The 17,261-nt window shown below is 43.6% G+C and overlaps 1 protein-coding gene across 2 annotated transcripts; it reads left to right on the top strand.

Moving 5' to 3' along the window:
• The first annotated feature begins 10,767 nt into the window (after positions 1 to 10,767).
• On the top strand, positions 10,768 to 15,593 carry PIM3 (Pim-3 proto-oncogene, serine/threonine kinase). 2 transcript variants are annotated; one of them, XM_040549304.1, is made up of 6 exons: positions 10,768 to 11,171; positions 11,490 to 11,599; positions 11,716 to 11,766; positions 12,055 to 12,418; positions 13,660 to 13,836; positions 14,006 to 15,593. In XM_040549304.1, exons 1-6 carry the CDS (start codon positions 11,087 to 11,089, stop codon positions 14,188 to 14,190), a joined length of 972 nt encoding a protein of 323 aa, XP_040405238.1. In that variant the 5' UTR covers positions 10,768 to 11,086; the 3' UTR covers positions 14,191 to 15,593. The 2 variants fall into 2 exon arrangements, with proteins under 2 accessions (XP_040405238.1, XP_040405230.1); XM_040549296.1 differs by having other exon boundaries at positions 10,772 to 11,171; positions 11,716 to 12,418.
• Positions 15,594 to 17,261: the final 1,668 nt, after the last annotated feature.

Genomic DNA, 17,261 nt, shown 5'->3' with positions numbered 1-17,261 from the left:
AGCGTCCTCACCACTGGAGTATTTTAGTACTTTCACAATAGGACGACATTTTTTCATTCCCACGTGGATGTCATTGCCCTCTGCCAAACTCTGAGCTAGGTGCCTCTTCAGACATACCCTTTTGCATGATGAATGTCCCCACTAGTACTGGTCAAAAGTGATTGCTTAAACAACTTGAGTAATACAAGCTCCTCTTCCTCAAACCCAGAGGGGGCAGCCAGGATGAAAGCTGTGCGTGGCATTTGGGAAGGAAAGTGTTTGGTCTGTGGCAAAACCATCTCTTCTTTGTCCTAGATTCATTGTTGCTAACAGATAGTGAAAATGATATGGAAAGGTGGAAAATACGTAATTCCGCTTTACATTATGAAAAAGGGGATAATAAGTCTACCTGCAGCAGTCTTAAGAAGGCATGCAGGATGTGATCACAGGTAGTTTCTAACACAGTGCAGAAGGATGCAGAGTTTTCAGTTGAATATTACTCATGAAAGTCCAGCAGAGCTAAACAATTACTAGGACCTCATTGTAAGGACTTGTGTCTGTGATATAAACAGCCTTGAGAATGATGTCAAAATACATCCTTACTCTCTGTGTAGACAAAAGCACAATTAGGTAGTTATGACTGTCCCACATGCTATATCTATACCAATCTGGTTAAGATTATGATTGTGCATTCATGGAGTACCTGAAAATCCACAATAAACTGAAAACACATGTAATATAAACATAGTTACTGAAACGTAACAGAAAGAATTATTCAGGTGTCTAAATAGATAGATGCCTGAATAGGCATCTAATACTTCAGAAAACAGCATATCAGAGACTTCCATGCAGGAAGATGATAAAGCAAATGAAAGCAGATAACGAAGGACCTGCACAACACTTACATCAGTTTTGAGCAACAGTATACCACTGCCTAACAGTATACCACTGCCATCTAAAACAGTATCTCTTCACATGTTTGAATGACCGCCTAACCGTGAACAGTTACCAAAAGAATACCGAGGCCCTACCTCCTCAAAATCAGACCTTTTGGAAGGCTCTCCATTTATACTCCAAAGTTGTAAGTTCCATGTCAGGTTTCAGAAATTATACACAGGAAAGCAATAAAAAATAATATGCCTAAAATATTCCAAACGGACCTGTCTTCTTGTATACCTCAGCTATTGCTGTCCAATTTTATCTTATTTTTTCGGTGCACACATTTTTAGATCTGACATAGGAGACTTACTACCTTGAAATATGAATAAATTCATCCTTTCAGAAAGCATAATAGTTAAATTGTAGCATATTTTTTGTTAATTTTAATATTTAGGAAGCAATTAAAAAACAAACAACTAGATACACTGATTAACGTAACATAAGCCAAGATAAACTTTACAGAGTTCATGGAAACAAAACAGAAAATGAAAAATTATTATCATAAAGTTAGTATATTACTACTGATAAGATACACAGAAAAATATCCTTTGATCACACAGTCATATGTGGTTTATGGTACATACCTTAGTTATCTATGAATAAAACATTGAGCAAGGACAGACACTAAGTTTCTAATTATAGTAGAAATGTTGGAGTGCATTCAGCTGAGCCTTGATCAAAGATCATTTAATGATACTTATTCTTTCCCATCTTTTTTTTTTTTTTTTTTTAAATTTTAAGAGCATATGAACAAACCACATATCAACTTTCTGTGTATGCTAATGGAATTGTTCTTCCCATACACTTGATCAGACTTCAAAAAAAAAGAAAGTGCAGCCTATACTGACAAGAATAATTATAGTTACAGAAAAATATATTCGATACATAACCTTCTTCTCCACATGAACTTCTGTCATCAATTATATGAATTAGCATAGTATTGAGGATCCTTTGTATAAAGGCATACACATCAATTCAGCTTGTTACTGGTACCATCTGTGGCTGATCCTAATGAAAATAGCAGTGACTGGTGATGGTTCTGCAAAAGACTACATGTAAGATGCCTGTGTAGGACTGGATTTTTTACTAGTTAATAATTAAATTCCATTAGCTTAGCAAAGATCAGGAACACTGGTTATTTGCCCATCAGAAAGCTGGGGCACACCCATTCAGAGTAATCTGGTGTTTCCCTCCCGTATGTGGTTCAAAGGACAGACAGATTTTATTTCTGTGATTAGTGTACCTTTAAAGTAGTTCTTTCATTACTGAATGGTTGAGAAGCTGAAGTGGAGAAAGTGGAGATGGAGACACACCGGAAGTGACCGTAATGAAAAGTAGTAGTAAAGATATGAATGCTTTACACTGTTCAATTTTAGCTCGTGAAGCCTTAACTAGGAGCCTATATAGCCATAAAAGTGCTTGAAAACTTAAACTGCTGTGCTGAAGCGCTCTCACCCATTACACTTAAGAATGTGAACTCATCGTGTCCATATTGCAACTGCTATGTTTTTTTAACAACTCTGGACTTAAGCCACCAAAATCGCTGTCCTCTTAATCTATTTTAAATGATGCCTCTTGCTTTTAAAATTAGAAATATGTCTCTATAGAAAGTAGAAATGAGTAGCGTAAGACCATAAGAACATAAAAGATTTTGTTTGACAGTGTTGGTATTCTAAGTTTGATTTTTAATTTAGTATCGATATTCAAGACAGATCAAGTAAAGAGATGACATCTCTTTTTCCAAGTCTTCACTGGTATTATTATCATCATCGTCATCATCATCACCATCACTGAAAATCAATTAAACTTTTCTGTCTGTTCTCAAGTATAGAAAGCCATGGTAGTACTTCCACTGAGTTTTGAAATCAATTTATGATTAACAAATTACTGAATTATTTTACTGTGAAAACAGCAATGTGCCTTTTGGATCCGGTCACCAATACCATGGAATGATATAAATTTTATAGTAATAAGCTAATAACTCAGCTAAGGTTTTCCAATATTTATCTTTCACATTTCAAAATTTCCATATGACAATTTTGAAAAGGGGAGGTAGAACAGAATCTAGCTCAATCTGTATTTCAGCATTTACTTAAAACTAAACAAAGACACAAGAACAATGTTTTGTTTTGTTTTCTTTACCCCATACAAAGAAACTTAAGAATCATCTGTTCCAGTGTTTCTCTAATTTAAATGAAGGATTACCTATTGATCTACTTTTGCAACTTTATAATTTTTTATTAAATAACAAAAAATAGCCTAAACCCTGACTTTTTTTTATCACTTCTTTTTCTAACCTCAGTTTTGCTCGTTATATATTGGCAAACATAAAATTCATAGAAATTGTGACTTCTTACTATATCCACTAATATATAGATTACAGGTTGAAAAATACTCATCCAGTCTCTCCCATGATTTTATTCCATTGAACAAACACTGGGATCAATTACTTACAATGTTTAGCAGTTTAAGTATATACTGCTGCTGAAACAAACAGAATTAAATTAGCCAAACATAGGACTTTATTAAGAGTGCCTCACTGCACAAACTCTCTATTCCAGCATTTTGGCTTACACTGTACAAAGACCCGAGGGCAGGCAGAGGTGGTCTCCTTCTCACCCACATTTGTTATTCATTGATTTGCCAATATCAGTATCAACCTGTTCTACTCAACAAAAAAGTTGGTTTCCACCTTGAAATCTGAGACTTAATAGGCCTTCTATTATTTTTATCAGCCAATTATAACACTGAATATTCTTGTTATCCCTAAAAATACAGTATTCTTTTTAATCTTGTTACATTCTTGGCCCTTGTGATTTGGCAGTGAGTTCCACACTCTAATTACAAGTTTTATAAGTAGAGGTAATTATAGGTTGTAGGGGTTTTTTTATCAGTTTGAATGTTACCTTTTAATTTTCCCTAATGTTCCTGTGCTCATGTTAGATGACAGAGAACACAGTCATCTAATCTACTGTACCTAGACAATTATTTTACTGCATACCCTTTCTTAATCTTCTCTCTAACGTGAAAAAAACTAATCTTTCAAAAGAGATTTTTTTTTTCATATCCTTAGTCATTCTCATTACCCTTCCTTGATCCCACTTTAGTTCTTCAATACACTTTTTGAAATGGGGAAAACAGCTGCTGAGTTTGTGCAGTCTCCCTGTGAACACAATATGTATAACAGTGGAAGATGAGGTCCTGAGAACTCAGTTCTGTAGAGAGCCATGCTCCTTGAGTCATAAATATAATGCTGGAGAGATTTTCCAGTCAGACTTCTCTTGGCACAATGTCACGGTATATAACATAAATTCTGCATCAAATCTGTAACTTCTTTTCACGTGTGAGTATATCTTCTTGCATCCTTTTCTTTAAATCCAGTTTCAACATGAAGTCTTCAATTTACAGAGAGCTATATTTATCCTGTGATATTCATTTCCATTTTACTTCTATAGATTGTTGCTTTGTTCCAGTTCCCACGCTGGGAAACTTCTTGTGTGAGACTTGAAGAGCTATCCGATAGGAGAGAGAAAAAAAAAAAAAGTTACTTCTAGACTGTGATGGTAAAAGCTTACCTCTTAACCTTCTCCTGAGCAAACAAAATGGATCAAGGTATTAAAGCCTATGTTTAACACGTGGTTCCTAGACCTTATATTCTCCTTAAAAGCCTTACCAGTTTTTCAACATTCTTTTGACAGTACCCCAGTACTGGTCTCAATAACGCTGTACCAAAAGGGTTACATTTCTTGCTTATCCTTAAATTAATACTCCCCTGTTAAAAGGTCAGCATTCAGCCCCTTAGTTTCTTCATCAGACACTTGTAAACAGGTGGTTATTTCTACAAGTAGCCTGTACCACTGTCCATCATTACCACATTCCACCATTATCTTTTATATTCAAAGGCTATTTTTCATTTCTATTATTTACATTACTTTTATCATGGAAGAGCCTCCATCACAGATCAGATACTTCTACTGTTCTACATACCAAACAAAAAGATGGTCTTTAACGCAAAGGTATCTTTGGATTGCTCCTTTCGTCTTCCATTTCTCCAGCTTCTTAGCTGAACACATTTCACAAAGAACAAAGTATGTGGATAGGCAGATTAATCTTGACATTAATTAAAACCTATTAACTGTTGTTTGTGATTTCATCCACCATCCTTCATGAAGGCTGAAACATGTCATATCAGCTCACTAGTAACAGAAGTTTAAAATATTTCTCAAAGACACAGAGTGTAGTAAACACAACTGAACTTTTAAGGGTCATACCTTGTTTTCTGATTTATTCTTACTTTATTACTACTAAGTACTAAATCTTGATTGTCTCAAAGGAACATTGCTTCCGTAACAATCAAATAATGATTACTTTCATAGACCCCTTGATCCAAACAGCTAATCAGACTACTGCTAGTAACATCTACCTGTATATATTGTACATAGCCTAGTCTGAAAACCAGTAACTGTAGTTATACTAGACAAAGTGAACTTCTAGTAAAGTTTCCAAGGGCAGATGGTAAATAGATAATCTCTGCTAATACATATGCATCATCAATGATAAGATATAAGTACAAACAAAATTGTGTATCTCTGTGTGTAAAGGGGAAGCAGGAGATAAAATGATAGGTATATACTACCTAGACAGGACGCAAGAAAAAGCCTGTTTACTTACGTAGAAATATGAACTAAAGCGGAAGTTTATTCTCTTAGTGGTAGGTGTCACCTTTGACTGAATTTACTCGGTAGTTTGAGTGAATAAAGTAGAAAGAATGTACCATATTGAGAAAGTTAAGGTCTATTAGGGCTGGAGTTGTCAACATCTTTCTCTAATCACTCATCATTCCAACAACATTTTCTTTAAAAGCAGACAAATAAAATAAAGATGCATGGCTTTTTAAGATGCACTGGTCAAAAGGAAGGTAGTGAAGTTGCTGGAAAAGTGCCCTGCTGACCTGTCTGTAAGACCTGGCAGAGTCAGCCATATCTGTTGTTCATCCTAATTTGCAAGTAAACAGGCAGGTACAGCAGGGTCCTGCCTTAGCTGCACAGCGAACACGACTGAGGTCAGAAACAAACAAGAAGCATATGGGAGGTGGAAGTGAGGAGTGACAAGGAGGAACACCAAAGCATTGCCCAGCCTTGCAGGGATGAAATTAAAAGGGCCAACGCTTGTTTGCAGTTAAAACTGGTGAAGGATGTAAAGGATAGCAGGAAGACCGTTGCAGGTGCATTGGCAGCAAAATGAGAGAACAAGTAAAACCTGGCCCTGCTGCTGAAAACAGCGGGTGACCTTACGACACAGGGTAGGTACTCAATGTCTTCTTTGTCTTGGTTTCTGCTGCCAAGGTCTGCTCTCAGGTCTTCCAGAACTCCGTGCCAAGTAGCAAGGGTCAAGTTAGGGACTATTTAAACAAGCTGGAAATGTAATACAAGTCTATGGGATTGCACAGTATACATCTGAGAGTACTAAGACTGCCAGCAAACGTCACGCAATGTTGCTATCTCTTCTGAAAGGCCACAGTGGTCAGAGGACGTTCCTGACAACAATAAAAATGTTATGTCTGTCTTAGAAAAGGGTGAGGATGACTAAATTTACCTCAGTCCCTGGGAAAATTATGGAGCAAGCACTCATGGAAACCATTCCCATCCATACAATAAGTATGTGATCAAGAACAGCCATCTTGAATTTACCCAAGCAAATTGCGCTTAAGCAGTCTGATTGCCTTCTACAATTAAATTACATACTGTCTGGGAGAAGGTGAAGTAGTAGGTGTTACACTCTTTGCCTTCAGCAAGGCTTTTAATGCAATTTTCTACTGTCCTTGGAGCCAAACTGAGGAATAATAGCCCAGATAGGTGGACTACAAGATTGGTTAAAAACTGGCGAGATCATTGGGCTCAAAGGGTAGTTAACAAATGTTTGAAGTCCAATTAGCAGGTGATTCCAAGTGGCATTTCCCAGAACCAAAACAAGGGATTACATTATTTAATCCATGACCCACGTGTTACAATACTTAGGAAGCACAGGGTGACACGAAATCACAGGGGTGCTGTTTGTATACTGTAGAGTAGAGCAACCATTCAGGGAGACCTCAACAAACTGAAGGAGTGGACAACAGATAAATATGTCTTGAAGTTCCAAAGAGGTAAATACAAGGTCCTGCATCTGGGACAGGACATACCTATGCAGGAGTGCAGGTTGGTACTTACAGTTCTACAGGTGAGGACACAGTGGACAACAAACTGAACAGTGTGCCCTTGCAGCAACAAATACTAACCGCATCTTGGACTGCATTAGCAAGACCATGGCCAGCAGGTCAAGGGACATGATTATTGCTCTCTGTTCAGCACATATAAAGCCACATCTAGAGCACTATGTTCAGTTCGCTCACTCCCAAAATAAAAGAGAGGCTGAAGAGACTAAAAAGAAGGGTCACTAAGATGGCTAGGAGCCTTGAGCATCTGACATATTTAGACACTCCGAGGCTGAGGGACCTGAAAACACCAATATCCTTAACAAGTGTATTGGACTTTTACTGCTAGAGCATTCCTTATGGTTATATTATGCAAACAGACACATTTTGGTAGTCCTATCCTGAAGACCTACAATAGCTACAGGCATACATTAGACAACGTTAATGCCAGCAGTGCAGTATGTGATGATATGCCACAGTAAACTTTGAACTGGGTTCCACACAGACATTAGAAGATAGCTTAAAGTGGCACTGTCTCTGTGCTGCAAGCAGAAACTCCAGTGGAATTTCTGTATTTCTATGCCTGATGAACTCATGCTTGCTCAGGGACCCTTGCACAGAAAAAATGATTTGTACATCAAAGAGCTAACTGGCATCCTACCCATGAATGATTTTCCATTTATAGTTGCAAAGCCACCGCTAAAGAGGCCAAAACTAGTTTATAAAATATTTCTGCAGCTATAATTGTTTAGGACCACTGAACTGCATGTTCCAAGCCAGATCAAAAGGAGCACCACAAACCCATGAAAGGCTTATGTGTAAAGACAGGGTAAATTCCATGTCTGGGATCCATCTGTAATTCTGTCAAACCAAGAGTCCTTGTAGCTGTATACAAATTAAATGTCTGTCTGCCAAAATTACGTGAATGAAGAACAAATACCCCCTTATCTTTTTTTTTTTTTTTTTTTTTTTTTAAATTTACAGTAACTACCTTGTTTTCTTTAACGTTAAATGTAAAGTCCCCTTCCTGTTACACTGCTGTGAAAACACAAATCGGATCAGGAGTTGTACCAATACCAGATATCGATCTTGGTCTTTTTTACGAATTTGCTTCAAAGAGATGTGTGAAGGTATGCTATGTTCTCTTATCTTAAAGTATTAGGGCTGACACAGCTGAAGAAGATACAATCCTAAATGCAAAAGTATATTAAAGAAACTCCAAATTATTTTCTTGAACGGGCTCAAGGCAAATGTATCGCTGATCTATCATAGACTGACAAGACAAAGATGGATAAATGAAATTGCGAATGCAGTTAGAATGAAAAAGTCCTGATGTTTTACATGTGGAGACTAGTGATACATGCATGACTTTTCACGCTTAGCCACATAAGAAAAATTAAAAAAATAATAACTACTTGTAGTGTTACTTCCCTAAATAATTAGCATTTATATATATTAATATTTAATGCCAGTTTTTCCTCTTTTGAAATATTTGCTATTTTAATAAGCAGAAATCTAATTTTGAGCATGAGGAACACTTCCCCTTTGTGTAAAACAATGCTCAAAATAGCCACTGACAAAAGATAGATGCAGCTAAATCTTTACAATATACCTGGAACATGAATTCTCTGATCATGAAATCTTCCTGTTATTTGTACCTGTTTACACCTCAGTGATAATAAACAAAAGTATGCTGTGCATATTCCACTATCTAGAGAAACCTTTAAAAAATTTCTTTCATGTTACTAGAGATAGCCAAAATTCCTCACCAAAAAGAAAAAACAAACAAACAAACAAAAAGTGCCTTTTTATTGCTTTATCTGATAAGTCCAAATCATTATCTTAAAAAAAAAAAAAATCATAAACCAGAAGCTTCCCAATCCCTTCAGCTGCTCAATAAACCCACTGGCTCCACTGCATTCCTCTGGAAATACCACATTCTGTACGAAGCAGTAACTTTTATAGACCAATTGATCTAGCTTCAAAAAGCACATTCTGGGACACAAAGGGTTGAAACTGCGCCTGAAAACTTGACCTTTACATCAGTTGGTCTAATCTAATAAAAGATATTACGCCTCCCTAGAAGCCCTTGCTTTGTTTATAGGCATGACTGTCTGAGATTGTAGCACTACTATTATCAGAGAATGCCAACTGCAACACGGCTCTCCCAGCGCCCAGAGTAGAAGGACTGCCAGCTCTTGAAGTGATTGTCCAAAAATACCCTCACTTTAGGGATCCCCGTGCAATATCAGCTTCTCCGACTTCACTTTTTCCAACACGGGGACACGAAGCGTTCCAGTTATGGAGCTGGGGCGCGGGTGCTGTGAGGGGGCCTGCAGTGCTGTGAGGCACTCTTTAGGTCTGCTGCCTGCAAATACTGTGCTGCGCCTTGGCCAAACTTCGGCCTCGCTCGTCTGCGTGCCATCCCTCCGCTCAGCCGCCTCTGGAGAGCGGCCCAAGCAGCTACTGGAGCAATTCTTAAGATGCTATTACACGCCAAGCACAGCAGACGTTTATTTATTTATTATTTGTTTTCTAAACCAGTGGCCCACCACCTCTGGCGGGCCGACGCTTGGCAGCCTCTCCCCTCCCTGCCCGCCTCCTCAGCCCAGGCGGCCGCCGCAGGCCTGACGGCGGGCGGCCGTTAACGGCCTCCCCGGGGCCGCTCTGCGGCGTCCCGGGAAACCTCGGGAGAGGACGGGGGCGGCACGGAGGGGCTCCGAGGAGGAGCGGCCGGGGTGGGGGGGGAGGGGGGCTCCGTCCCCTCACCGCCTCCACCGCTGCGGCTCCCCCATTCCTGCAGAGGCAGCGCCCCCTGCGGGGCGGGGGCGCTGTGCCGGGAGGATCCCTCAGCCGGCCGCCGCCGGAGCGGGGAGGCAGGGAAGCCCTCGGGGGCGCTCCGCAGGGGCTGCGAGGCTGCGTGACTGGAGGGGAGCGCGGGGCTCACGGGCAGGGGAAGGGGAGACCACCACGGGGACAGGGCAGAACGCGCTGCCTCGCTAGGCGCCGGCTCTGTGGAGAACAGGCCGGGAGGGGAGCGGAAGAGCGGGGGGGGTGGGGGGGAAAGCGCCGCACCCCGGCCATGGCGGCGGCGTGTCCCCAGCCCCCGCGTCCCTCCCTCCCTCCCCGCCCGGCCCCAGACGCCGCGTCTCGGCCCGACGCGCAGCGACCTTCCCGCAGCCGCGGGGCGGGGCCGCGGCGTTCCCGCCCTCTGCCGCCCGCCCCGCCGCATGCAGATGAGACCCCGCCTCATTGGCCTGCGCCGGGAGCTCTTTGAAAAGGCGCCCGCTGATTGGCCGCCCGGAAACGTTAACGCAAATAGGAGAATCTCCCCCCACTCCTCCTCCTCCTCGCCCCCCCCCCCCCCCCCTTTCTCTGGTGCGTGCTGCGTTCTTCAGACGGGCAGTAACGCTGCGCGCCGCTTACTACAAACAAGTAGTTCCCGGCCCCCCGCCCTCCCCCCCTGCCGGCCGGCGCGACGGGGCGGGCCGGGGACTCCGCAGCCCCCACCGCCGCACCGCGGGCGCCCCGTCGCGGAGGGGAGGAGGGGTCGGACCGGGGCGGCGGGGAGAGGCGTGTCGCCCCCCCCACACGCACACACACACCGCCTCCCCCGCGGAGGGATACCCTCTCGGCGCCATCCGCGCTCTGCCCGCACCAAAATATTGGGAGTTAAGAGGCAGCTCCGCGGCGCCGCCGGCTCAGAAGCGCGCGGGCAGGCAGGGCGGCGGCGCGGCTCCTGCGCCCAGCCCGCTCCCCGCCGCCACCGCACCGCACCGCAGGGCCGGCTTTTGGACGCGGCCCCCGGCTGGAAGGGGCCCTTTCGCCGCCGAAGGACGAGGAGGGGGACTTGGCGCGGATCCGTGCCGGGGAGGCCGTCGGTGCCCGCCGCAGGGCCACCAGGGAAGCCCCGCGGAGGGTCTGGGCTCGGCAGCGAGGAGGAGGAGGAGGCAGGGGGCTCCCCCCGCACGGAAGATGTTGCTCTCCAAGTTCGGCTCGCTGGCCCACATCTGCAGCCCCGCCAGCATGGACCACTTGCCGGTGAAGATCCTGCAGCCAGGTACGGCGGGGCGCCGGGGGCTTCCCCCTGCGGGCGGCCCCAGCCCCGTGGCTGGCGCCACGCAGCCGCCTGAAACTTGGGGCTTTACCCTTTTTATTACAATATTTTTTATATAACCGAAGAAGATTTTTGAGGAGGGAAAAAAAAAAAATGCTTCGTACAGAATTAGGGCGACACGTCCAGCGGACGTGCTGGGGGGGGATTATATATAAATATATTTTTTTATTTTTTTATTATTATTTTGATTTTTTTTAATCCTAATTCCCGGCGAGGCGTAGCCCGGTCGTTAACGCCGCGCTTTCCCTCCCGTTTCCCCAGTGAAAGTGGAGAAGGAGCCGTTCGACAAAGTGTACCAGGTGGGCTCCGTGCTGGGCAGCGGCGGCTTCGGTACCGTCTACGCGGGCAGCAGGATCGCCGACGGCTTGCCGGTGAGGGTCGGGGCGGCTCAGCGGGGGCTCTCGGCGGGCTGTGGGCATGGGGCGAGCCCTGCCCTGCCCGGCCCCGCCGCTCACCGTCCCTCCTTTCCCCTCTCCTCGCCCCGCAGGTCGCCGTGAAGCATGTGGTGAAGGAGCGGGTGACCGAGTGGGGCACGATTGTAAGTATTCAATTTTTTTCTAATTTTATTTTTGGGGGGGGTGGGTGGGCTCCGTCGGGGCTATTGTGTGGGCGGCGGGGCTCGCCCCGCCCGCCGGCGCGGTGTCTGCGTCGGGGGGAATTTGGCGGGGGTTCGCCGCCGCAGCGCCGCGCCCGCCCCTCGGACTGCGGCAGCGGAGGAGCCACCCCGCAGGGCGGCGGTGGGTGGCACTGCCCTGCCTTGCCTCGTCCTGCCCTGCCTTGCCTGCCGCCCCCGAGTGACCTGCTCGCCTCCCGTTTCTCTGCCCAGGGCGGCGTCATGGTGCCCTTGGAGATCGTTCTCCTGAAGAAGGTGGGCTCCGGCTTCAGGGGGGTCATCAAGCTGCTGGACTGGTACGAGCGTCCCGATGGCTACCTGATCATCATGGAGCGGCCCGAGCTGGTGAAGGATCTCTTTGACTTCATCACGGAGAAGGGAGCCCTGGACGAGGACACAGCCCGCGGGTTCTTCCGGCAGGTGTTGGAGGCGGTGCGCCACTGCTACGGCTGCGGCGTGGTGCACCGGGACATCAAGGATGAGAACCTGCTGGTTGACCTCAGGACAGGCGAGCTGAAGCTAATCGACTTCGGCTCAGGGGCCATCCTCAAGGACACGGTCTATACTGACTTTGATGGTACGTGCCCTCCTCGCCTGGGGCAGCCTGGCTGTGCTGTGCCAAGTTTGGCCAGACCCTGCACCCCTCCCAGGGCGATGCCCTATAGCTGCTGCTTATCCTGTTTCTGGCGCCTCCAAGTAGTGAGGGCGCCTCTGACGCAGCGGTTCATATCAGGTCTATCGGTAATGGAAACCTTTGGACCCGAAGCAGCTTAGGGTGTTCAGTTGCGTAGGAAAGAAGCAATTCCAGGCAGTGACGCAGCAGTTTATATTTCCCTGTCTTGGAAAAAGCGTTTTTTTTTCCTAGAGGGCGATCTGTTTACATGGAGGCTTCACCAGTGTCGGATGTTTCCATGTGTGGATATGCAGTTTTTACATGCAGTGTTTTTTTTAACTTGAAGCAATAGCTCTCCCCCTCCCTTTCCGCTGGTGTCCTGGAAATCCCGCATTGCAGATTTCAAAGTGATGGGATAAATACGCTCCCTGCAAATAACGTGATACTAGCTTCAGGGTCGGGCTTGATGCTTTAGAAATGGGAAATCTGAAAATAAGCTTGCACATGATAGAGGATATTTTCCCTTGTCCTTTGAATGTGACTGATGTAACCAAGGGACTTTTTTTTTTCCGACCTCCATCCTCAGCTGCTGCACTTAACATCTGTTTGTTGTGAAACCCGAACCCCTAGGCCACGTGACCTTCGGCATCACAAATTCTCCTTTTTGTTTGGTATCCAAGGAGCACCGCAGGCAAAGAGAGGGCGGGTTAAAAAGGCTGCTGCAGAGAAGCACGGGGCCTTTAAAAAAAATAAAAATAAAAAATTGTAAGCAGCCTTATTTTGTTTACTGCCCAGTGGAATTGGATAAAGCAGATTATCCCTGTGTAATCAGGCAGACCTGAGTTTCACCTTCTTGACTCCCTCTCTTCTCCTCCCCGACAGCCCCCTTTGTCCTTTTGTGTCTATTTTTGGTGTGATGCTGCAGACGCCACGTGGTCAGTGAAAGGGAGCTCGCCTTAGTAAACAGTCAGCTGATGGCAGCCCTGTTATTCCTTGCAACAAAATAGAACAACCAGATGGGTTGGTGGTGTAACTCCACAGATGACCTGAAGTTATACTACTAACAGTTTGGGGCCATAAAAAAAAAAAAATCCAAAGGTTTTTTTTTTTTAATGATTCCAAATGATGAACTTAATATAGCCGTGGTAGAGCTACTTGAAGAATGGGAAAACACTAATCCTTGACTTTTTTTTTCCTGCTTTTAGGAACAAGAGTATACAGCCCTCCAGAGTGGATCAGATACCACAGATACCATGGGAGGTCAGCGACAGTATGGTCTCTGGGAGTTCTGCTGTATGATATGGTTTGCGGAGACATCCCTTTTGAGCAAGATGAAGAAATCTTGAGGGGACGATTATACTTCAGGAGGAGAATTTCACCTGGTGAGTTGTGTGGGGGTGTTGAGTGGGGACTTTTTTTTTTATTATTTCTTCAGGATTTTTTTTTTTTTAAGATTATCTTGAACTTATGTGTCTGGGTGGGTTGGCTGCTTGTTTTTTAAAACAATCTTTTTACTTTTCTGATCTAGAATTCCTTCTTTGCTTGTTTCAGAATGTCAACAGCTGATCAAATGGTGCCTTTCACTGAGGCCTTCAGACAGACCAACACTTGAGCAAATTTTTGACCATCAATGGATGCACAAATCTGAAGTAGTGAAGTCTGAGGACTGTGACATAAGGCTACGGACCCTTGATACTGATGTATCGAGCACAAGCTCAAGTAATGAGAGTCTGTGAATTACTAAGGACCTTGCACTGGGAGGGGAGCTACAAGCAGAAAGACCACAGTGCTGCTGCCAATACGTAGGAGGGGCTAGAAAAATGCATTCATTATTCTGTAGTTGAATCTTTGTCTGAGGGACTTGATTTTATTTTCCCCTTTTGCTGGTTTCTGCTTTGGAATGAGAGTTTTCCTTTGGAAACGCTGATGTTTGGGAGTTGCAGGCCAGTACTTAGTCAAAGACTGACCTTATTAAGAAAGCAGTGACCTCTTGAATACATGGTAAACTTTTTTGCTCTCATAGAGCCTGGACTAGATTTTATTTGCTTTTGAGTGCCTTTTTGAAAGCTGCTTCAGTGGGACTTTCTTTTTTGAGCTGTGTATGTCCAAAGAAGATCCAGTTCATTATAGGAATTTGCTCCCTTTAGACCCAGTGCTGGAGGAAGCAGCTCCTATGATGCATTGGAGAACATGTTCGGTGATTGAATGAAGTAGTCCCATCCACTGGTGATGGAATACTTGAACACAGACATTTCACTCCTGCCCCCTGCCCTTTCCAAATTCAACCCACCTCTGCTGCTCAAAATATTTCCTATAGCCTGCACAGAAATATGAACAGGTATATCAGCTTTTTTATCAGAAACATTTATTCATGTTTCCTTTTATCATCTCTACCACTGGGCATAAGAAGCCCCTTTCTCAACTCCCCCTGGCCTTTTGTCACCCTGCGAGTCTTAAAAGTATGTATGGGCATGTTGAATGCACAATCAATGCAATATTCAAGGACTTTACTTTTTTTTTCCATACCTGTATAATGTGTTTATGTAAACTTGGTTTTCCCATGTATTATACAGTTATTTATTGTTTGAAGTTTAGAAGACCTCCCACAGGTTTCAGCTGTGGCTATTTATTTGGTTAATTTATTTGGTTAGTTATTCAACACTGTGCTTTCCCCTCCTCCTCCCCATGGGAATTCTAGTGGTTTGCCCATGGCACTTTTTTTTCTGCATTCCTGTCAACTTTTGTTTAAAAAAAGAAAAAAGACAAAAAATATTTCTGACCTTATCAATTTTTGTTGGAAGATGGAAAATTGTTGTACAAAGTCTAATTTAAGGGAAATAGAATGACTTTTTAAAGTTAGTCAGTATGCCTTTTGTCTGGTATTGTACCAGAAATGTAAAGTAATGCTGTTTGGAAAGGTTTTAAATTATTGACATTGTACAGTCTCCGTGCATTGGCTCTGAAAGGTAGAGTGGCAGAGTCATAAACCTTAATTTATTTTAATAGCTGTGTTTCTGTGATCTGGTTGCATTTATGCAGCTTGGATTTCGATTTTTTTTCTTCTGTTTAACAGTGTGAAATGTATGGAGATCATATTTTTTATACAGGTATTTCAATTAAACTTTTTTTGTATATAACAGTTCTGTGTGTGTGTATGCGCTCACTTTTATCTTCACCATTACTCTTGAATCCAGCTGGGGAACAAGTGTTCTCTTAATGAACTTATCTTGTAAAGGCCTACACCGCCTGACCTGGAGTTAATAGGCCTATGCTATTAACTGGTGGCTGTTCTGGAAGAATTAAGCAATCCCTCATCTTGACTGTATCTACTTCTTGATCACCATATTTGATGTTGAACTGCAATAGGTATACAATGCAGCAGCACTAAGGGCCTACCTGAAGGGAATTGGCCTGTGATTATGTATTTTTAACTCTGTAAATGCTGAATAACTGAAATACCACTGTACTCATCGTCCTTAAACATAACAAAGAAGCATTTATGTACTTGCTCATGGTGACTGTTTTCATAGTTGACTTGTTTACTTTCCATTACATTTCATTTCCTTCCTTCCTCTTGCCCCTTCCTTCCTCTTGCCCCTTCCTCCTGGGGGTGGAAGAGAATTTCCTGTGAAAAGACCAGTGTTCTTGGAGAGCTGGGTGCCTGTTTTCTTTCAATTTCTCATTACCAAAAAAGCTCAGTGTATCATATCACTCCATGAAGCACTTGGGGAACATGTGAGATTCTCACCCATAGTCAAGGCAAGAGAAATACCCTCAGCGTTCATCTTTGTATATTGGGAGTTGAGTCCTGCAGATTACTGAGTTCATCCTAGTTTCTGTAAAGCTGGTGCCTGTTGACCTGACTTGGTCTTTTTGTGGGGGTGGTAATGATTACAGGGTTTAATTACCCCAGAGGGATCTGTAGGGTACATTTAAGGATGTGTTCAGTCATTTAAAGGTGCTTTGTAGTATTAATAGTAAAAGGCTAGGCTTAAAATCTGTTGGGTTTGTGTTATTTCCCTTTCTGGGGGATCTTTCTGCCAGCTCATCCACTATTATTTTGGTTCCCTGTGGGGAATATCTCACTTGCTGACATCATATCAAGCTCCTGATGCTAACTAGTTTAGACTCAAAATGCCACCGAGTAGCAGGAGGTAAAGCAGAAGGGGGAAAGACCATTTCTGTGTGTGCAGTTTCCTGATGACATGGGGGGAGGGTAAGTAGTTTTTTCTTGTCCATAGAGAGTTCAGTTGTCAGGGTGGAAAGACAAAACAAAAAGCAGTTGTGTCCATCAACTTGACTATTTCCTATTTTTTAATCTGCAAACTGCTTTTTAATTTTAGAATTCTCAAGTTTTTTATCAAAATCTCTGTGTATGTTAAGTGTATTCCCTGCAAAGCTCACATATACATGAAAACACTTATTATTGCAATTACACAGATGAAAGATTTTGCAGTTAATATTTCTGAGGGTGGTTACACTATCCTGTCCTAAGAGCAGAATGCTTAAAAGTGAAGGTTGGGAGTTGTAATTGATTATCTTTCGCTTAAGAGGAGGGATGCAGATAAACTGGAGGAGGGATGATCCCAGTGCCTAGTGCAGATCTTTAGGGAAGCATGATTCTAACCACAAGTAGTCCCTGGAGAAATTCCAGTAGCTGATGATAATTAACATCTTCCACTCCAGTGGCTTCACATGTTCACAGCTGTTGAGAGTGGTGGTAGCGACTGTGAGGGTGAGCTTCAAAGGGCTAGCAGGAAAGCAATTCTAAAAATACATTTGTAAAGCTGTTGCTGATTGCTGAACT

This window comes from Cygnus olor, chromosome 1, assembly GCF_009769625.2.
Source record: "Cygnus olor isolate bCygOlo1 chromosome 1, bCygOlo1.pri.v2, whole genome shotgun sequence".
Taxonomy (NCBI): Eukaryota; Metazoa; Chordata; class Aves; order Anseriformes; family Anatidae; genus Cygnus; species Cygnus olor.
The sequence above is the reverse complement of the archived record's forward strand: the minus strand, read 5'-3'. Positions and strand labels throughout refer to the sequence as shown.